Raw genomic sequence first — 23,538 nt, forward strand, 5'->3', positions numbered from 1 at the left:
CGTGCATGCCATACGACGCAGCAAAGAGCTCTTTGGCAGCAACAGAGGAGCATTGCAAGGTCACATTCAAATCAAGTCTTCCGTTGGTGAACGGGTGCGCCTAACTTCCAAGAAATAACGCCAGAGGAGAAGATCTGGTTCAAAATCAGAAGCACGGGAGGCCGTATTACGAAATGGTCTTGTTGCTATGCACAGCCGAGATAAATCGCAAGGGGTGCCTCATCTGCCCACAGGGAACGTTTCGCGGCAAGTAAAGATGAATAAAAAAATACAGGGGAAAAAAAGACGCGCGGCAAGCACAAGCCCATGCCTATTCGCCTTGCACGTGCCGCAAATGGCATGTGGCAAAAGACTGACACCGAAAGAAACCGATCGGAGAATACCAGATGATCAAAACAAAATAAAAGATAACGGGATTTGTCTTTGCGTCCGTGTGTGCGGGATCGAGCAACATGCCAAGCACGCGAGGAATTATATACACCAGGGAAGCGAGAAGTGCAGGGGCATTTATTCCACGAAGTAGACAACGCGGTGCTCATGTCATGCTCTCGATCATCGGCTCGTATTTCCTCTTACCTCGTTGCTATGGCAACAGAAGTGGTCACTTGTGTTTGCTCCCCGCGCAAAGCGCGGTAAGGATTACGTTTGATATGCGAAATAGCTGCACCGTCTGCGAACTTGACTGAGTTCTGGGGTTTTACGTGCTGTAACCACGATTTGATTATGAGGCACGCCGTAGTGAGGGACCTAAAATTAAATTTCACCACCAGGGAATCTTTAACGTCCACAAGGCACGGGACCCGGGCGTTCTTGCATTTAGCCCGTATGAAAATGCTGCCATCGCGGCCGGGATTTGATCCCGTGACCTCGTGCTTAGCAGCGCAACACCATAGCCGATAATCCGCCGCAGTGGGTACGCGAACGTACTTAGTACTTACGAAGTTTCAAGAGAAACCGCGCTATACATTTCCGTCGTTTCGCGGAAAACAAACTAAAAGTTTCACTAGCTCTCGCCGTAACTGTGGCGATTCATCGTTGCGTGCAACTGCAACGTCGTCTGGTTCGACACCTTTCCTAAACAATGTTCACACCGGAGCTATATTAAATATTTCTTGGGCTAGCAAACCCCGCTTCGTATTTAGAAAAAAGAAAGCTGTTACCGTTGCGGCTCTTGAAATAGATCTCGCGTTTTTTTCCCAAGGCTTGACGCAGTGCAAGTGATCACTGGTTTAAGAAGGCACTCGACTGACATGCATGGACACACCGCTACCATTAGGTGAAATAATGTTGACAGGTTCACGGTGCCATAAAATTACACTAAATATCAAGTTGCCACTGGCGGACAACTGATATTTTCTTCGCGCTGGAAGTCAATTCTTATGCGGTTCCACCACATACACGCACAACAGAAATACAGGACAATGGAAGCCGCAAGAAGATAGTAAACTTTAGTTCTGTCAATTCTAAGCAACGCATAAACGGATGAGGACGACTACGCAAGAACACACAGGGAAACCGCTGTCTGTCAACTCAAAGCTCATTCGAAAAAAAAAATGTGCCAACATAAATACAAAAAAAATCCAAGTAAACACTTCTAAGGTCACTGAGCATGAAATAACCTTGAGTTATCAATTAGAGCCATTTCTTCTCATGACAGCATTGTCGACGACAGACAGCGCTCATCCTGTCTGTTCTTCCTTAGTGATCGTTGCAAGCTTGCGCACTGCTTACAAATGATCCGTTCCAACCTGCGCACTTGATCGTCCTTCTACAGTTCCTTCTGTCTCTTCAGAACACATCGTCGCCACGGTTAAGGCGTAGTGGCCTTTAGGAAAGATTAACGACTCCCACTGCGTGAACTGTTGATGGTAAAGCGCATGCACTGGTGTGTCCGTTACAAGCAGCTGAAGACATGCAACAAATTTATGTGCTGTTACAAATTGCCAAATGAAACCTGCACTGCATGGAGCGTTTGTAGCGCGCAAGGTCACGTGGAATGCGCACCCACCGCCGCGTGGGATTCACACGCGCAGCTTCAACGGGGCCGCGTGAGCAATCGGACAGAAACAGCAGTGACGCCTGAGTGCCGCTTGCCACAAATCTGATCTTAAAGACGTCGGAACGAATCACTGTTATATGCAACGACGCTTTCTGCGCAAGAATACCGCGGATGGTTATCCTGAACGCCACGGGTCAAGGTGATCATGTTTTATTTTACGTCATACTACAGGGACAAAGCGAGGGCATTCTTGCTGTGGCCTAATTAGCGTAGCATTGGTGAATTCGACTGGCCAGCTCGCTGTGGAGTGGCTTATTCGCGGTGGAGTAACAAGCTAGGCATAAAACACGAGCATTCTGGTGTCGGCACGTCTCCGACGATCGACGAATTCAAAGGACGCGAAAGAAGCTCTATACAGAACGCTGATTGGTGTGGCAATTGTGACGCACACGCGTCAGGCGATGTTTTCTGGCTCGGCGTCTAAGCGAAAAACACGTATAAGCAGGCGCCAATAAACTACGCTCACGCTTACAGGTGAGCAATTTCAGTGTGAAGCGCGAAATCGAGATGAGCCTTAACGGCCACTGTGTGCTTTAGCATGATATTTTCGTTTGTTCGTCCCATCACACTTTTTGGTGCACTGAAAGCAACGTGAGCAAAGCCTACCCTGTGCGGGCGGGACGGAGGAGGCGTCTCCACTGGAGGCCGCCGCTGTTCGGTTGTCGTCGTCTGCCTCTTCCATCTTGAATTTCTCGCAGGACCACGCCATGGCAACGATGGCGGCATCCTCGTTCAGGGTCACCTGAGCCACCAGCTCACCGTGCATGTCGTTCACCAGGATCTGGCCGTTCGATGTGCCGAACAACACCTGCGGTTGTGAAGAGAACACGGAGGCTGTAGCAGTAGCACAGAGGCCCGGACACCAAATCTGGTGTTCCGCTCTTCCGCAGTTTCAAAGACGCATCGTGTTCAATGGGTTTTCACGAGGAAATTCGTGTCATCCAGGTTCCATCATTAGTAGTTGCACAGATATTGCCGCGGTATACGCGCCCCTGTTTGACACGATTCCTGCCCTCGCGTTATTTTCGTTAACCTTTTATGCAATTTTACTGTCGCTGCAAGTTCATAGTAGCGTAAGTATTTAGCAAACTTCAAGCTCGAAACAGCGCATTTCGTAACTTCATTTTCGCCAGCGTGCGCTTCGTATAGACACCGGCATCAAGCACAAATTTTTTGTCCGCTCTCTCAGGTCATTGCGGGGCTGGTTACTAGGCGTGATTGATGCGCTCGGGCCAAATGATCTAAACACTAAGTTACATTCTTCCGCTAACTTACCATCGCTTAGCCAGCTATCATACCTTTTTATGCACTGTATGAGATTTTTTTTCTTTACAGACTCACTGTACGTATCTGTTTCCTACCTGCGAACGAGGCCCACCGCTCACGTTTGTTTTCTCTTCGTGCACTAGCGCGTATTCGAGCGGAAGAAGAAAGAGAAGGGGCGAACGCAGAGTCACCCACTGCGTTCACCGCTTCCCTTTCTTTCTCGGCGCGTGTGCGCGCTAGACCGTGAAGAGAAAACAAACATGAACGGTGTTCCTCGTACGCAGTCGTCTCCGACGGATGATGAACGGCGGCGCAACATTATGCCGGCGTCCCCATCGATCCATCTCTATCCTGCGCACACGGCGAGGATGCTATAGCCAGGCACCAGTGTTGGCTCTGCCGCCGGCGCTGCTCCTATAGTGTGCGGAGGTGTTGCTACTTCCCCGCAGTTCCTGTGTGCGCGAAGGGTAAAAGAGCCTTCACGCGCCAGAGAGAGCGGATTCTGTTCTTCGGCTGAAACATGGCGCAAACGTTTGTGTGCAGTCCGACGTGACGTGTGGCTCGTGTTCGCTGACACTTGACAGATAACGTTGTTCAAGCCTACTATTATTCTCCTGGTTTGTTGAAGCCGTTATGGCCTTACCCTAAGCCGCCTAATGTCGGGTTGATGGACTAAAAGCACTTGTCCTAATCATCAGATTCTTCAAATTATTTTTTCGACGACGACGAACCCGCTGGACAGGCAATACGTCACTGTACTTTGGAGCTTGCATACGCGATTATTACGACTGGTTAATCGGTAAAGGCCTTGAGAACCAGGAAAGGAAAGATCTGCACGCAGAGAGCTATTAAGCAATGATCCGCTTCCTGAATTCTGTCAGACTATCTGACCACAAGTGACTGTGTAGTAAGTGCTCATGTGAGTGAGTATGCGTCTACTTATTGGAGATATTTCACAGCTTCCTTCCACTCCTTTTTTTTACTTTTATTGTATTTCTTTTCCCTGTCCTTAGTGTTCGGTTGCCACGCGCAACAGGATAGCCTTCTGCGTGTACCTTTTTTCACGCCCAATCCTGAACGTTTTAAAGCAATCTCACTAACCAAATTTTCCGTGCAGCAAAAGGCGTCGTTTTGCGAAATCTCCAACTTGCAAGTTACGATATGTACGATACGAAACACCCTTCTTCAATGCCCATGCCAGATGCACGTGCACCCTACTCAAGAAGTTACCCGTTGATAACCATCAGGAACGGGGGAATATCGTGCACGATTACGCCTGGGGAAAGCTTTACCTGCGTCGGCTCGGCTAATCCGCAGTGCTGCACGCAAATAGCTCGACACTGAGCGCGGCTACTTTTTCGTCAGCAACGTGAAAAAGGAGCCGCGAGGGAATCCGCACGCGTCAGAGATAACGGATGGAGCGAGCGCCGGAGACGTCTGGAGGGCGGCTTCATCTATCCAGCACCGAGAGGGCACGGAGAGGGAGGTGGTACACGACGGTGGCGGCCTGCAGAGTAACGCCGAGGCACAGATAAAAGCGCTTCGTACACCCCCTCCTCCGAGGAAAAACGCCTGGAGAACACCTGCGTGCTAGCGGCGCAGCTTTTTGAACTTTGGGCATCCCCGCACAAATGACATTTTGGCACTTGGGAGACTGGTGCTAGGGGCTCTTGATTGTTTTGTTACTTTTTTCTTTTTTTTGTTGCTTTCGCGATGCTTCGATTTCTCATCAGAGATTCGGCGGGCAGCGAAGGCGCTTCTGGGATGCACAGGAGACGGAGGTTACGAAACAGAGTAGATTGCTGTTCCGTTCTGTTCTGTTCCGTTATTCGCCGGTTGCAGTGGAGATACTGAGGTGGGGAGCATCTTGGCTACTACAATTCTTGTAGCGTATAAAAACTAACTAAATGCCAAAAACAACAAAATAAATAAACTAGTGACAGTGAAGCTGGTACAAATGCCGGCTTCAGTCGACAGTGATGACTTCAGTGATGACTTAAAGGGAAGCTGAAGAGTCTGTCGAATTCAATAAGACGCTCATATACGGATGCGGGAACCTTATAAACCATGTAGGTCAAATTTGGGTTTTTGTTTCCAAATAGGAGCGACGTAATCGTCGGTTGAAATTGCGCTGTAGCTCCGCCCCCCGTCGAATGCCGCGCGCTGCTGCTGACGCTGACGATGCGAGCGGAGACCGGAAACCGCAGTGTTGTGACGTCAACTTTAGTGTTTTGCTCCTTCGCAGCCTGCGCGACCGTGCCTGACCGTGCTTGTTTCTGCGTGCGTGCCGTCGTAATCTGCTTCGATCGACCCTGCATTTCTTTGTTGGTGCGTCTGTGTGTATGTAGAGTGGTGGTCAACGTGCGCAGCATCAACTGATGTGGTGGGCCGATCATGCCGTCTTTCTGTGCAGCCTACGGTTGCACGAACACCAGCGGCCGCGACGATGTTGTCTTCCATTGCTTCCCTCAAGACAAGAAGCTTTTAAGGAAGTGGGAGGCTGCTGTAAAGCGAAAGAATTTCAAGCCCTCAAGAACAACACTGCTGTGCTCCAACCACTTCCGTGACGACGATTATCACCAGAATTTCCACTAGCAGGCTTTCTAAACGCAGCGCGAAAAGATCGGAGCAACGAAAACAAAGACGGCACGAGTGCGGACCGACTGATGATAACTGGTGTTGGAAGGCCTTATGAATACACGAACTCGCCCAAACCTGGATTTTGATTTACTGCGCGCTCCTTCATGTTAGCACGCTGAACGGAAGGTGCATGTTTATTTCCCGCCCTCGACGCAGGTTTCGTCGCAAAGCGCCGCGAATTTTCTATTTGCACGTGTGTTGTAAAACAGCCTGCATGCAGCTATAGCATAACGCAGTGCAAATGTAGAGTTTGCATGTACTGGAAAGCCGGCGCACGCCAGGACGCTACGCTCCCCCCGTCTCTCGCGCACAGCGAGAAACCGACCGTCTCACGTAGCCGACGGAATTCGCCGCCTTTACGAATTCGGTTACGAGTAGTGTGCGGATGGCGCACAGATGAAGGTCACTACACGTACTGCATGAACCGGGAAGCTTTTCACGCGTTTGAACCGTCTTTGTAGGTTGCCGACAGCTTTGGACAGCGCACAAATGCCGACGATCGCATCCCCGCTTACGTTCCACGAGGAGGCATGCAGGAACACAACACTGCAGTTGCTTGACCGGAAACGAGCTCACTAGATCGGCGAAAGATCGGCGAGACCACTAGATCGCTTTGCAAAAAACATACTCACCAAAGAGCATTTCCAACACGAGGAGATCCCAAGACTTCGCTTTCGTTCTCGTCGAAAGCACTGCTCGCACCAGCATCGTTTGCTTCTTCGAGAGGCCGGCTCTTTGCAATCGGCTCGTACATGTAGGAAGCAACGCCGAACTCTTCAGCAAAACGCAGTCTCTCTAAATTTTCTATTACCTCTTAATTTTCCATTACGGCACCAAACTACCTGGCACCGCGCTTCATGTGGAGCGGCAGCGGTCGGTCGCTAAAGTTGACGTCACGGGTCGCCCGACCAACCACAGGCGGAAACGAGACGCGCGAGCTGGGCGTGTCCGCTGCTGCACTTTTCGTCGAAATAAAACATATTTGCGCTTTCTTTCGCTCAATTTCAATACGATATTCGAATTCGGAGGGTTGAAAACCATAATGTACACATGTTCACTCATTTTTTCTGGAAAACCTTTCAGCTTCCCTTTAAGTCGACATCGAACGTCTGCCGTCGCCGCCATGGAAATGATAGACGCTTCATAGTTTTCATGCGTTGGCGCAGGATTACTCCGCGCACAAACTAGGATGGTAGGTATTCACAGATCTGTTCAAGGTCACTTACAGAGAATAAGCGCGCCACTTCATAAGCAGCCGCGCAGGACCACTTATCACAAAAGCTGAACTATCCCTGAGTCAACTTAAAGGTTTTGAAAGAAAATAGCGTGTTGCAAACACTGTCTATGTTTTTTTCATGGTTACCATGCTGCTTCAGCGAATGCTAGCTTCTATCCAGAGGCGGCCACGTATTGCGCCTGCCCACGTACAAGCATAAAGCGAAACATAGACGTGTAGTCGAAAAGTCCGCAAAATCATTCGTGCGTATAACTTTCGCGTGAAACGAATGCTCCTTGCATGTAAAAACAAATATGTTGGGTAGTATCGAAGTAGTGCGCTATTCAAGAGCTCGTGTCAATGCAGATAGATAAGACTATTGCAGAACTGTTTCCTTTTAATCATTGCCAAAGCCCTTCGAGTACTGGAGATCATTTTTGGATCTAGTGAAACGAGACGCTTGCTACTGTTGTCTCTGTTTAAAGGTCCCTATGTGGCGTGCTTGTACAGAGTAAAGTTTTAAGCTTACATTTCAGAAGGTTCTTTGCCCCTTATGAATTGGTTGGACACAAGCTTACACATGCGAAAACAAGCGGAGACATGGCCGCATCAGAAGGATTCGCTTGGTCTGATTAGAGTCACATGCAAATTTCGTGGTTCTCGGCTTAACGTCAGCTCAGTCGCAAAGTTTCATGAGGTTACTGGCAACAGCGCCCACCATTCGCCTGAGAGTGATTTCAAATTCAGACAGCATGTCCGCGCTTATTGAACCATTCACTGTAAGCTTCCAACCTGTCCAACGCTACTCTCTCTCTCTCTCTCTCTTTTTTACAGTGAAAGCTGTATATGACTAACTCTCCGTAGGTGTTTTTCGGCGTCCAGCAACAGAAAAAATCATCATGTGGGCCGATCCTGGTGATAGCGCAGAAAGCGTGCAAGCTCAATGGCACATACCCCTGTGGGCTCGGAAACCTGTAACGCGCCCTTAAACTATTCTTGACACACGTGGGAACCAATTAGGTCCCATGGCAGGCGCACGGGTAAGAGAAGACGTTTTCGAAATATATCCAGCGGCTTAGATAGGATGATACCACACCTATGGTCGTCAATGGAGACTTCAACGTGGACATTTCTAAGGCAGAGAAGAAATGGTTTATGCAATAAATGTTCAGACAGCCTCGGGCGCACAGAAACATCTGACAGGAGCATTTCAGAGGCAGAGATATGAAACTCTCCTGCCAGATATTTCCATGTGCCCAAGGCTGTCAGAATGATTAGATAGTTTTCAACTACGTCTATTGTCATCGCACGTCTAGTTAAAGCTCCGCGTTCGTCCTCAATAACTTTTGTAAGGCCCTAACGGTAAGGGTGTTACCAGTGCGACAAAGAACACCCTTATGGTTGTAAATACTTTTGCAGTGACGGAGCTAGAAAACCTAAACGCAAGCTTTAGCTCAGGCCCAACTTCATCTACCTATTCAAATAAATGTAAAACGCAGAGACGCTTTTTTGAGATACCCACAGGGCTGACTGATGACATTTCTTGAATTTGAGAGAAAAGGTGAAATCCTAGTAACAAATAGAAGCCTAATTTCAATTTAACTCCTGTATGCTTTATAAAAAATTTCAAAAAATTGGAAGGTTTAAAAAAAAATAGAAGCACGAAGTTTACGAGTTTGTGGCTGCGCACCAAGAACAGATATTGCAGTTCTGTGAACTGAATCTGTTAAAGCATCCAAAGTGGACAAATTTGACACGTGAATTTATTATGTTGTTCACAAAGGTTTCTGAAGAGGCCTACTCACATGATAGTGATCAATGTGAGTCACGAATACTACAAAAAAATTGTCTGCCTTAGATGTACTATTAGATGCAATTTACAAAATTGTGATATCGTTTTTCATTGCTGAGATACAGACTTGTAAGCTTGATAGTTTCGTTGGCAAAAATTTCCGATTTTCAACAATTTTTATTAAAACATTCAGGCCTAAATCTCAAATTCGCTACGTGGCTAGACTATCACTTTTTCTTTGAAATGCAACAAAACGACCTGAGATTTCATGCGGTGATTGCCTAGAAAAGAGATTTCGCGTTCCCCATGTATTTAAATGGTAGGCCTAAATCTTCCTCTCGAGAAAAACTGAGTACAACATACCGCTGAGTGCGCACGCCATTAAAATAATAATAGATAAATAAATGATAGAGATAGAGATAAAAGAAGGAAAATAAAATAAAAAAAAGAATGGCGCTTTCCCGATTTCTCGCCTCGGGGTATTTCCTTTGGTGGGAAGGCCTCTATTGTAGTCTCCTGAGCGGCCACACGGGGCGTTCAAAGCGACAACTCTGTTTGTCGCAGTTTTCTTCCGCCTGGCGGGTGTTGACGCGAAGGGAGACCGCGAAACCTCATTCTCTGCCGAATCCTGTGCGTTTCTAGGCGCTTTATTCTCTAAAGTGTTCCAGACTGAGCGAGAAGAAGAAAAATAAATTCCGGTACGCCGGTGCTACTCCGACCGGAAAATGCCGTTTCTACTGACGCGGTTTGTATTGTGCGTTTCAAATTTACGGCTTTTCCGGACACTTAGTCACGGCGACGCTATTCCGCGATTGGTGTCGTTGAAATTTATGTCTCTCGTGGCCCGCATTGAATTTTTTTTTTTTCGGTGTGGGTTTTCGTGTTCTAAGCAAGAAATAACAAAAAAAATTCAGCAGGGAAAGCAGTATTGAAATATCTACTTTGAAAGTAAGAGCCTCAACTCGCACTGTTTATTTCGCATGGCTTCTGTGAAATGTTTTGCGCAGCTTGGGCAGCTGTTCTCGGTTATTTATGAAGTTGAATACGAATATTTGAATGTCCGCTCCCTCGATTTACAGATTTATATTTGATTTGGTCGTGTGCCACGTTACCAATTCATTTCTCTGCGACGATGGCTAAGGATGAAGTTACACCACCTGACAACTCGTGATAATTTACGCAAGAAGTATATGATCTGCATATGTAAACTAAGTGATGCGTGTTGTGCTTCAGTGTCCCCATAAAGGAATAGTAATTAGAGCCGTTTAAATTTACCAGCATCTTTCAGAATTATCCCAATTAAAAGTAACGAAACAATTAACGCGAATAAATGTTGGTAAGCTGATGAGGGCGTTTTTTCATTTTAATATCGCAGCCTTGCACACTAAATTCTAGCCACTCGGTAGGCAAAAGTGCCAGTTAAATCATCCTGTAAACGACACGCATTCAGACTTTAAAATGTGTAGCCAAAACCGGACGAAATGTAAAAGAGCTATCTTTTTTCATTCATTTAATCATCGTCATTCACCCCCATCCCATACCCCTGTATGCTCCGAGGCATTTATCTTCGCATTAAAAAAAAAGAGGGGTAGCGTAATTTGGTTGCATGCACAAAAACAACTAAAGTGATTCGGGCAAGAACTTCGCAGATGATACGATGACAATTCGAAACTTATAACGAATAGATGCACTACAAAATTCTATTCGCGTGGTTTCATCTCTTTCGCGCTTCGTAAAGCTTCTCAATTTACCACGTTCATTGAGCTGAAGCGGAAAAAAAGATTCACGCGAAATAAACTGTAATGTAGCTATCATTTTCTCAACACACCCACACACACAAAAAGGAGCAGAGCCTAAGTATAGCGTTCGAAAAACAAGAAAAAAGAAATACGTAAAACACGGGGACAAAATACGAGGCAGGCTATTTGAAAGCAGTAGAGCTCGCCGCGTAGCCTCCCGAGGAGGCACTCGTACTGCTCTTCAACTTTCATGCGTTCACTTTTTATTTTTGGTTCTTTACGAGTCGTCTAGCGTAGCAGCGCTAGCGGGTAGGCCTGCATGCTTTACGAGATAGAAACGAACCGAGTAGTCAGTGAGACCACCCGCTGTGTGGTACGCTCTCGAAAGACACAAAAACCGTGCGTGCACGGGAGCGAAATGACAGCCCTTTCTGCATATCTCGACAATTCCGGTCCGCAGCGTTGCAAGTCTGTCAGCGTCATAATATAAGTATGAAAGAAGACACACAAAAAAAGTGGGACGACGTTGCGCTTATCTTGCGCTCATGCAGACGCGCATCCTTTAACGACCTTTTATTGCCCAGTCACGAAACAGCGATATTTATGCGAACGGCAAGAACGAACAAGGACGTGTGCCAGCTCGTAAGGAAAAATGAAAAGAGGTGCAGAGACAGAAGGACGAAGAAGACGTTCGTTTATGGGTCTCCGCCCATGCAAGCCGAAGAAACACTGAGGAGTTGAATACAACATGTCATAAGACAAGCGGCGCTGTCTCTTTTAACCATAAAGTAGTTTTCTTTTTCCTTTTCAATGCTTACCGTTGTAGCGTGTCGATGCTTTTGTTGGTGCGTGTGGATTCCCATGCTCCGCGGTTGTGGGAAGAATACCCTTAAACTTTCGAATGATTGTGTTGTTCGCTATGCATTCAAATGCAATTCGCATTTAGGGCGGGGGTAAAACTGCTTAAAACATTTCGCGAAGCATTCAACCACCGAAGGACTGTTTCTAGCGATCTTCTAGCCCGTGAACAAACTGCCCATCCGCAAAGGAGGAATCAAGACTAAAAGCAATAGCAACAGAGAGCTTAGCAGTGGACGCTTTTGTTTAAAATAGGCAAACGATACCAGCCGCAAAGTGCTCTAAATGTCCTCACAGCATTGCGAAGGATGGGAGTGCGACAGGACAGAAAGCAAGAAGTGTTCACGTGGTTGCAAATGTGCACGTACCTTTTCTATGATTAGGGTACACGTGGAGAGACCGACGAATGGCGAGATACCTTTTAGAGGTTCAGGGGTCATATAACTTAATGAAGGTGGCGCTGTACAACTAATCACGACAAATGCATTCGAAACGTTTTCGTTGCAGTGTTTCGAGATGGAAATGTGTTTTTCTGTAGTGTTTTTTCCAACTAACAGCAACGATGAAATTGTGTGCCAGACAAAGAAAACAGAGTATGATAGCGCTTGGCGATTCGTTGATTACGCTCACCCCTATAGGCTTCCTATTTCATACAGGGAGCTTATGAAGCGTGCCGAATGTTTAGAGAACCGTGGTAACTTTGAGCCTTCGCTTCCGCGTCTTTGGTCGTTCCTTTCCAAACTATGACTCTGCTCTGCCATTTTTTATTACGAGCAACGACCATTCTAAGTGTTTTCGATGTATTATCACCATCCTATGACAAGGTGGAAACAGACGCAGTGCTTAAACTGATGGCATATTCAACTGGTCGCTTGACGGCGCTCTGGCAGTACCACTTAGATTGTACAAGGCAGCTTTAAAGCTGTATTACGAGAGTAAGCTTACTTACAATTGGTAATCTGGCTTTACAACCACCACTGGAAATCGCTCATGCAGATATTAAAACTTTATTGCTGCTGTCTTGCGCCACCTTTGAAGCGCTGCCTGAGTGAGCCAGTTTTTCCAATGATAACAATAGCAACACTCCTCTTCAAACTCCAGACATATTCGTCCACTAGTGTGTCGGCGGTAAATTGAGTGACACGCCATCAGTGAGTGACAAGCTCAAAGCTGTCATCCATCAATGCTAAAAAGTGATTGAAATGTCTAGTTTGGCAAAAAAGAAAAAAGAAAGTGGTGATATAAAATGCCGTTTCTTTGTATTGATTATAGTCTGTGCCAAGATTTTAGTCTAGTGTGTTTCGATAACCTGATGTCATGTGGCGATCAACCTATAGTTATGGAACCTACTTACTGCGCAAAGCAACACGCAAATAGAGTTTTCAGTAAGCGCTCTTGCGTAGTGTCTCTCTTGTCGCAGTCCACGATTCTTTTCTTGCGCCTCTTGCAGTTGCGCTGCTTAAAAAGTGGCATTTGACGATATTTTTTCGTTCTCCATCGGTGAAGCTACAGTCATCTGGCTCTTACGGTGTCCTACAAGCATAGCGTCCTGGTTTCGGAACGGGGCGCTCGTACAGGCTATCACAAGTGGTATGACTCAAGAACTCCAGTGAGAATCATTAATAACCCTGCAATGACTCCGCACATATTTGTATGCACGCGAGTTGTTTTTGACTGAAGGCGTTGCAGTGCTTTGCGAGATGTTCGACGAAGCTGCATTTCGCCAGCAGTGGTTCAGGAATATCTCGCCTTTTCGTGGTGCGTGTAGCCAGTAATTAAGTTGTGCATGTGGTTTGACCCCGCGATTCAATTTATTGAATGAATAAAAGCCACATGATTGATTCTGCCATAAGTCTATACTTAATTATTAGGGTCATCCTACAACTTCTTCACTTAGGCTGGCCAATTCGTAACTCTTGTTAAACGGCAGAACGTTAACGACGCAACACGGGACACATAAAAGAACAATAAGGCAGAGCGCTGGTCATGTGGTTCCTTTAGAACTGTGTCCTGTGTCGCTTAGTTAAAATAATGCTTATCGTCCTAGGACCCTGACTTTTAAAATCTTTTTTTAGGTCTCTGAATAAAAGGATGCAACTTTGACACATTCTTTGAAAGTGAAAAGTAATTCGTGACAGCAGGAGGTAAACAATAAGGGCTGAAGAGTACGCATTTGGGCTGACTGGTTCATGATTACGAGCGGTAAACAGCGCTAAACAACAGGACAAGGGCCACAGATCGTTGTCTGTGTCCCTCTCCTTGTCCTGTTGTTTAGCGCTGCTCACTGCTCGCAATAAGGGCCGGTCACGTGCCTGGTGGTCGTCGGGCGTCCAGATGCCGCACAGCACGGCCGCGCGGTCCAGGTGCAGCGTGGAGGACCAGTACCGCTGGCCGGCCACCGATCCGACGAGCACGAATCCGTCGCGGTAGCAGATGAGCGCCATGCGGCCGTCGTGGCTCCAGGCGAAGTCGGTCACCTGGGTGTTGCGGTCGTTGATGAGCTCGATGGACCAGCGCCCCTCGTACTTGATCCACACGAAGATCACGCCGCTGCTGTCGCACGACGCCAGCTTCTGGTACGGCTCGTTCCACTTGACCAGCGTCACCTGCGAACAGCAAGGGTGCGCTCTGATGAGTAATGCGACTATGTAGAACCGTCGCGCACTGCCTAATTGAGAAGTTCCGAACTTCTGTTTAGGACGTTCGAATGTGGTATATCAGTTACGAAAAGTTCTTTGCTAAGCTTGTTTGCTCTTTTAGTCGTTTGGTCGTTTGTGAGCGCTATTTCCGCACCCTACATAAAGAAACAATCCCCCCCCCCCCCCACACACACCTCTTTCTCCCCTATATTTAAAGTGCAGCTTACGCGCCGTGGTGGCTTAGAGGCTGCTTGCTAAGTACGAGGTCGCGGGATAAAGTCCCGGACGTGACAACCGCATTTCGATGGGACCGCAATGCAAAGAAAAAAAAAATATGCCCGTAGACGATGCACCGTGTACATGTTAAAAAACCCATGTGGTCAAACTCAGTCAAGAGCCTCCACTATGGTGGGCCTCATAATCTGATCGTGGCTCTGGCACGTGAAACCCCAAAATATTTTCAAAGTGCAGCTTGAAATTACAGGTGAAAACGTCGCTGCTTCACATGTACGAGGCCGCAGTAGCTGAAAAGCTGATTTTAATAAATCCTGAGTTGTACTGAGCTGCCGTTGAGTTGAAATTAAAGAATAACTGAATTAAAGCACAGCTGTATGAGACGCCTGCCGGAGCGCAAGTTTTTGAGGTGGCGCATGCATTGCGGAAATTCAGTCCATCACATTGCCACTCTTGAGAGGGCAGCATTTCTTGCACAGTTATTTAATTCTTGAGCAAGTAATTAGGTCGTAACTGTATGGGACTTGAAACGCAACAATCGTACCGGCGCCTACTTCCAGAGGGACAATCTAACGTACAGAAGACGAGATCATGAAGCCATAATGATAGTTAGGTATAGATTAGGAAGAGGAAGTCTATATAAATCGTTATAATAGGCTTCTCGCCAAACGAGCGTTCGGGCGTTGATTGTGCAGTAGTCTTCGCTTTGTTAGTTTTATCTTAAGACATTGCTGATTCACTTCTATGAATCAGGGTTCCACACATACTATATGCAGAAGAGGCGCCACGGAGTAGAATTGCTGGTCAATAATTATTTCCTCTGAAACGGAGGTACTGTGATCCAGCCTACCTTGAAATTGACTCACAAAGAAGCAGTCAAGTCATTGGACGCATTAATCATACGCACACGTGCCGAGGCAGCCAAATAAAGGAACGCACGAACTTGGAAACGGAAGTCTAGATAACAATACGGCGGTGATAAACTTGTTTCCTAAGTCCGCGTAATCCAGCCATCTAAATTAACGAGACCATAAAACATAGCTAATAATCGATGACACTTCATCGACGAATCGATTAACATGTTTGAAATGGTGCTTGCTATAGCATAAACATATTCAAGTTACGCTACCTAATAGCCGACCATTCCAGGCGCTCCAAGCTAATAAAGCAGGTTCAAAATGTATCTAGTTAAAACACTGAGCAATGAAAGGAGAGCTAGAATCGAAAGAACGTCCCCATCGTCACGGGAGACGGCTGGTAATGAGCAGGTACATAAGCGCACGAAAAGGAACAGCAGGTGAACCGCCGTACCAGTCGATGGCTGGTAAACATCCTAACCACACCCGGCTTTCTCTCTTTGTCCCAAAATTAACCACCCTCCCGCCCGTCCCCGCGGAGTTGCGGGAAACGCAGCTACTGCGACGGTCGATAACACGTGACAAACGCTGATGACGGCTAATTGTGCTTGCGGGAGAAAATAGCCGCGCGTTAACATGCACGGTGTCCGCGGGGTCCGTGCGTATGTGCGACACGCGGCCAGCGCTAAGCGCTTCCGTTCGCGAAAGTTTTCGCCGTTGGACGTCACCGCATTAACGAGGGTAACGGTCAAGCGCCGGTAGTCGATGCGGTGCTGCAGCGTCTTAATTATCTTCCGCTGCCCCGTGTGACGCGGGTAACGTAAGTGACGATAAGTACCAGAAATAAACGGGACCTTTGGAAATTAGCCCGATGACAGCACAGCAGTGAAGTCGATTTGCTCTCCTCTAAGTGACCTCGCCAGTTATTGTGACGTGCTTAGCCCATGCCATGCAAGTAGGCTACGTATGCAAAACCTAGAATAGACAAGTTTCATGTCAAGTTTCTCCGTCAACACCAGCGCGTGTCTTTCCTTTCAAACAGTTTCTTTCCCGTCCCGCAGTATACGGTAGCCAAGCAGACACATTTCTGGTTAACATCCATGTCCTCTCTATTTCTTTCCTCCTCCTCCTCTTCCTACGCACAAGTGCATGCTCACGTCCATCACCTCCACACATCACTCCGCTAGCGGGACACAGCTCTTATTGTACATGACCGCTTGTTTAATAAATTCACGTGAAAAGATGAACAGTGGTTGAAGAAGAGATGTCTGTCGAGCCAGCCTTTCAACAACAGCACTTGTCTTCGTGGAGGCAGCACTGCCATGGATGCTCGATGGCGTGTGTAGAGTGGGATGACAGAAGCTGAAAAGTTCATAAACGAGGGTGTTCAGTTGTGTTAGCGACGGAAGGGCGAGTGGTGCAGCTTATTGTTTCAGGTGGTTGTAAGAATGCAAAACAGACAGGAATCTTCAAGTGTAAGCAGGCCCAGTAAATTCCAGTAACCTAATCTTTCGTGAAAACAGAAAGAAGAGATATACGGTTCTGGGAGTGTTAAAAACCAAGCAATGAAACAATTCAAAAGAAATACAGAAAGTGAGTTGTATCAACAGACCCAAATTCCAACTCGTCGCTTTCATTCCACTTTTGGCCCAGTTACCCCATCCGCGTTGCTTACTACGAAGTCATCGGGTCGAATTACTGCATCAGATCCCATTTGGAATTAGAGACATCTAAGTGGTGCTGAGATAATGCAGAGAAAAAAAGGAAGAATAGGCTCGACACGCGTATTTCCTTCGCACAAGCAATTTTTTTATCGGGACTTGCTCCCCACCATCGACTTAACGATGCAAGGTTAGCTCTGCTCTTACGAAGTTTGAACGGGGAAGATAATTGTCCGAGTTTGATCCAGATCCGAGGGAGTGCATGTCCTTCGACACAAAGCACTTGTGGCAAATCGTCGTCGTGAATTTTACGCGACGCCGAAAACCGCGCGCGCCGGAAATCGTGCTTCCGGAGTGCAGCGAAACGGAGGAGGACTGCGCGCTGCACAGCCGGCAGTTTTAAAATTTTCGTTGTAGGTGGCGTCCGCGACTGGTACTGCATCAAACCCCTTACACTTCGTAACGTAGTGACACTCTCCTCCTTCGCCTTCACTCCTCCTCGTTTCTTCTCCCTTTCACGCTCCCTCCTCGACCGTGGCGCCGCCTACACTCCTCGAGCGTAGCAACGGCGCCAACATGCGCTCCTCGCCACTCCGTAAACGTTTCTCGAGCAAAAATGGCGCTAATGCAGGGCGCGAGGGCCCACGTGATGCTATTAGGCCAATAGCGACCCGGCGTCGGCCTCGGCCAGAGCGCGCGAGGAGGAGGCGGCATTCTTCAAAGCGTGGCACTACTTTTCGAAGTTGAAAGGGTCTCAGTACTACAGTGCCCTCTCACGGAGCTGTGGCTGTATACGGAGCAGTGATGTACCGGCAGTGCGCAATGAGCAGATGATACAACAATGTCAGAGGGCGAAAGCCGCCGACTAGCAACGACAACTAAGCGTTCTTCTTATTTGGCTGGTATAACCGCAATGCCACAGTTACGCACGCGCAGCTGCAAATGAGTGGCGTGCCCGCAGATTGTAGACAAACACGGAAAACGTTATCGTTACACAAAGACGTCACTAGAGAGCCGTATAACGCTAAAATATTATGGGTATTTACATGTGTCCATATAACGCTTCGGTATTTTAGTATATGCTGCAATGAGCTGCAACTCACTGCGTATTGTATGCGAACATGCAGACAGTGAATGCAGAACGGGGACAGAAATATTCGGAACGACTTCAATTCGCTGAAGCGCATTCCTCAATGTGCTGAAGACCGTCTAGTTTTTGCACACGAAAGCAAAAACAATATTTGGCCACCTCGTGTCAGAAATTATTCTCAAAAAAAGGTATATACAAGAAGGCATAAGGACGTTCAAAGGACCAAGGACGAGAAGAAAAAAAGAATATTCGAGTTTAAGCTGACTCAATCGTACTGGCACCTTGCTTAGACACGGGTGCCGCAATTTCATCTGGTAATACCACTGTGAAACACCACAGGACTCGCCATTACGCCACTAAGATTACAGGTAACGTAGTCAACACTGTAGCCAATAGCCAGTATGCTGATTCGTTGACAGCTGTTTCGAATGCACCTTCTGTCTGTCTTCCTATGTCGCGTCGCTTCTTGTGACATCATTATGCTGCCCCGAATGACAAAAAGTGCCAGTATATTAAGTGTGTCAAGGTACGGTGTCGGCGTAGCATGCCTCCTCACTACCACAAAATATTGAATAAGATATACACATGCATACAGCAGCGCCTCCCTGGCGCATACCACGTACATATAGTTAATTTTACGCCACGCATTGAATCTTTCAATCTATCTGTTTTGAGCGAGTTCCCGATTCTTTCCGAGGGTTTTATTTATTAGCATTAACTTTTCTGGTTCGCAAGTGGAAGTCGCAGTTAAAAGGTTCCTGACATTCGGACCGCACTCGTTCGACCCCGCCCTCTCCAGGGCGTGTTCTAATGTCACATCGTCGCTCAAAACAAAATAAATCAGTACGTTCTGTGGCCTGCAAACGCTTAACCAAACCGCCTTTGCACCCACTGACCCTCTCCTCCTTTCGCTTTTCTGTTTCGGGCGTTCTCGTCGATCTCCCCTAATTAGCTCTACGCATGTGCCCCTGTGCATAATTTCAGCCTCGGTAGCGATCTCGTCCGCGACTCCTAAGCGGCCCGTTGCGATAACTACGATGGCGCGTGACGCGCTGCAATCGCCAGCACCGCAAGTGACCCGTTTCCGGAACGACCGTTTCCCCGCTGGCTTTCCCCAGCTCCTACATCTGAGTCACTTTGCTGCGCCCGTCGTTGCTTGTACCGTGTTTCTTTGTTTGTAGATAACGTATACCGTATAGTACCGCTCAAGCGCCTACCCATTTTACGCTTGTGCGCAGACAAGGGGAAGTTACTTTTGCGGTGAGGCTTAAAAACAAAGCTGCGCTGGCTGTGCTGAAAGGACAGTGGCTAAAACGCTTTTCTTTTAATCAGGTAAGATTCGTGAACGACGTGAAGATACCGGCCGAAATAAAAAAATAAAATAGTTCAGCAGCATGTTACACTCCCGTAACACGTGAAGGCGAACGCCTGCTGCACACTTGGTAATGCACTAAATTATACAATCGGAGGGGTCAGACTTGTCGCAAGACATAACGAGACGCAGTGCGGAGTACACGTGTACCGCTTTAGGTCAAGCTCCTGAAGGACAGATGTGAGCACCTAATGCGCAACCTAAATGTGTAGCATGCTTGTCGCCAGTAAGTGTTCAAAATGTGTAGCACAAGCCGATGACAATTACATTAGATCCTCTCAGCAGAGAAGGGCAGCACTCGCGGTCGAATACCTCGCTTTCGTCGCATCGCACGTCGCGCCTCCTTTCTCGCTTGGCCGTAGCGTACTTCTGAGGCCTACCACGCAATCCGCAACCCGTGCGAGCATCCTTCAGCGCCGTCTCGCTCACATTGCGGTCAACTGCCACCACAAACGCGCGCCGCCGCCATTGCCTCGTGACGTCAGCGACGTAACACCTGTTTTTTTTTCTCTGTCTACTCGTGCCACTCGTTCCCCTCTACACCCGCCTCTCGCTTGGAGAAGGTCACGTGGTTTTTTTTTTTGTGCCACTCGACTAGACGCAGCCTTTTTTCCAAGGCCGTCACGCCACGAGCCACTTAAAACTTTGGCCTTAAGATACCCTTCTATGAGACAGTAATACGACAGGCAATGCCCGGGTCAAGCTGAGATGCTTCCGATTAACGCGTCTAATTTCTTGATTAAACAATAATTTCCGAAAGCGTAAACTGTGGAAAAAGCACTAGAACAATGTAATATGTTCTGGTGTAACTGTATTTTGCAGGAATATTAAAATGCTGCAGTTCAAGATTTCTCTGAAGAGAGCCTAAAGTGTTCATGATCTTTTTGCAACTTCTGAAGCAACCATGTGCGTATTTTATTATAGATTGCGCTTACTTGAACTAAACGTGAACTGCAAGTGAACTGGACTACAATTTCACTCTTTATAACTTCATTTTATTTTGCGGTCTGCCATTGCACACTGTGCAGATCGCGCGTATTTTTATATACGGCGCGTTAATGTCGTCCCGTTGGAGTCACGGTGAAGTATCAGGCACTTATAAGAGCACGAGTTAAGCATTTAACCCTTTACAGGACGTACGTGCGCCCAAAAAGGACAGGCAACCCTCATATCACACCGGTAGTGGCGAGGAGCACAGCCGTCGGCAGTCAAGACGTGATCTCGCGGGTCAGGTTCTATTTACTATATACACGTGCACTGTTACACATGCACCACCATACATTTCAGAGTAATCGCTGGTGCTCGCACACATTTCAGAATCTGTAACACTATTCGCGTCGCTTGCGTAATCTGTTTAGACAAGTTTGTCTTTTTTCCCCCGTATGAAATCGGTGACAACATCAAAGAAATTTCGATACAGAAACCCTGCACCACCTTGCACCAAGCAACAAACCACACCTGCATGGAGTAGGTGCACTCTTATCGACTCGCATACGAAGGTTATGCGAAATTGGACAAGTTCATGACATTGGTTCTCATACAGCAAAACACATGACGCTGCAGAAGAACCGCAGTCAATAAGACATGCTCACTGAAGTTCTTATGTCTTATGTCACTCACACTGCCTTTGTCGGCGCTGAACACTGCTAGTTGTAGCCCATTGCACTGATGTACGGAACAGCCCGGTATAACCCGATATAACCCGGAACAGCCCGATATAAGAACCAATTGTTATATCGCTACAAATTAAACCTTAAAATGATGGCATGAATGCACCCGGACTATTTTTATACAGATAGAGATCAGCCAAATGCGTCCTATCAGTCGATTTTTTTTCAATAATGTAGAAATCTATCGAATATATCAGTCGATTTCGTTCTCTATAATGTAGAAATCTATCGCTTATATTCGTTTTATTACCAGCTAAACGTTCCATCTAACTGCGGATCACACTGTACGCTTCCCGACAAGCTTTCTTTTACGCTTTAGGCTTAGACGCTTCAAAGCATTGCGGTTGGTAATGGGAAAGAAATGAAAAAGAAAATACTTTGGTATGTTTAGAGTGAGCCATGAGTACATATTACCATCTGAACGTTTTTCACGGGTAATAGGGGTAGGAATGGAGATGTCAGGAGGCGAGCGCTACGGGAAAAAGAGTATCCGTTTCCTGCGGCCCACTGCCGCCATGTTGCCGCTCTCACGGCGACGCTACAACCCGACGGTTCCTTATCACGTTCACGCCTTATATGTGCCTCCTGGCGAACGCGACGGGAGCAAATGCGCAAAAAGAACAACGAGAGAGATGCGGACAGCTGGAAATGTCGCCGGTGGGGAGCAGCGGGCGGCCAGCCTTTTTTGCGTCATTTTTTGGTACAAAGACCGTGCAGGGAGGGCTGTGAAATATGGCACTTCTGTCGGCCATACTGTTGCCGTAATACGGAAGCTGCTTTTTTTTTTGAACCTCACATTTTTCAAAGGGGTATATGCTTGCTGCGTGCTTTGTCCTAGAGCTTTTCATGCAGCACTAACATGTACAGCCTAGAATAAAACAGAAGTACGCGTCGTCTAAGTGTTGCCAGACGAGAAAACGCGCGTGTTCTCAGCGAAACGACCGGTAGCGCTGTCTGCCGCAAATAAGGTGAACCAACTTCGCATTCTGTCTTCTCAGCCTCGGGCGCCTCGTCCTTCCATAGCAGTGGCTATATTTCTTTACATAACATAGTGCACTTGAGAGCACCAGACTAACAAACGTGCTGCTTAATTAGAATCAAATCAAATCAAATCAGTTTATTTTTCATCTCAAGGATGAGGGCAGGCTCGGGATATGCAGAAGTATGAAGAAATATGCTCGGGAAATCAGCCACATGACAATGATGAAACAAGAGTGGAGAAAGAAAACCATCAAACAGGCATGAAATGGCGCTGCGACTACTGCGCACATACGTGTGCTACGCAAGTGAATTGTATACTATTCAAGTGAAAACGCCTGTCTATGAGATCAAGGTGGAATGATTTCGCCCCATGAAGTCCAAATTTATTCCGGAATCTTTCACTACGGTGTCGCAAAAATGAAGCTGTCGCTTTGGTGTGTGTGTGTGTGATCAATCAATCAATCAATCAATCAATCAATCAATCAATCAATCAATCAATCAATCAATCAATCAATCAATCAATCAATCAATCAATCAACGTGTCTATCTGATAACTACCGAGTTAGGGCACCAACATCTTGGAGACTTTCCTTTTGCTCTTCGGAGTGCTGGGCGGCTAAACCGACCACGCGCTATCCACCTTAGGTAATGATCATAGGAACCAAAATACAATCACATGTCTGATCGCCGGGGAGATTGCATCCTTTACTGCAAGATGTTCCGCGCGTGTGGTGTTTCTCATGCTCGTCCTTTGCATATCCTCACTTCGCGACGCTTTCTTTCATGGCGTACAAGACGTATGCCTAGCACGCTGCCTGCCATCATGTCTCTATGTATGCTTTTACTTTATATACATACCTCGCTGATGGATCGCCGCATTGCCTAGTGTAACGTTCTGAGCTTTTTTTTGGCGAATATGGCGCGGTTTACCGCTCACATAAAGTACCAGGGATGTTTTTATGGTCCGTCCTCTTTATTACCGTTCTTTATGGCAGCAACGATCTGCGTGCCTGCTTTCATGGCATAAAATGGTAGACTGACAGCGAGCATGAATTTTTTTCGCAACAGCTTATACGAATTTATTATCTTTTGCGAATCAGGGGGTCGTCGGTGTGTGCCGAAGACGTGGAACAGGAATCACGAGATGGCACTTTACTATGTTTAGACGGCGACTGGTAACAGGAATATTGAACACGGCAGCGGCGAGGAACGCAAGTTAGCGTGTTCCAGTTCACTTCGCTGGCACAACCGATTGCGTGATTCGACGCAAATTTTAGGGCGCCCGCAGACGCGAACTCACCATACCCTTGCAAGGCAAACTGGTTGCTTAAGATAGGGGAAAAATTATGAAGATGTTCATTTTATATGATTCACTTGTGACTTAACAATATGCAACTATGCGTGATCTCTATACAGGAATACTGTTGATACATAACTGAGCAAAACCTATCGTGAAAGCTGTGG

At 47.1% G+C, this 23,538-nt stretch overlaps 1 protein-coding gene across 1 annotated transcript in view; it reads right to left on the reverse strand.

Annotated features, from left to right (window-relative positions):
* Tusp (WD40 superfamily protein Tusp) overlaps window positions 1-23,538 on the reverse strand; it is a 201,913-nt gene that overhangs the window by 29,605 nt on the left and 148,770 nt on the right. Inside the window, exons 2-3 of the mRNA XM_065437783.2 lie at window positions 13,883-14,176; window positions 2,666-2,867 (exon numbers count right to left, since the gene is read on the reverse strand). Of these exons, the coding sequence (XP_065293855.1) occupies window positions 2,666-2,867; window positions 13,883-14,176 (496 nt within the window). The remainder of the gene's footprint in view (window positions 1-2,665; window positions 2,868-13,882; window positions 14,177-23,538) is intronic.

This window comes from Dermacentor albipictus, chromosome 5 (assembly GCF_038994185.2).
Source record: "Dermacentor albipictus isolate Rhodes 1998 colony chromosome 5, USDA_Dalb.pri_finalv2, whole genome shotgun sequence".
NCBI classification, from domain to species: Eukaryota; Metazoa; Arthropoda; class Arachnida; order Ixodida; family Ixodidae; genus Dermacentor; species Dermacentor albipictus.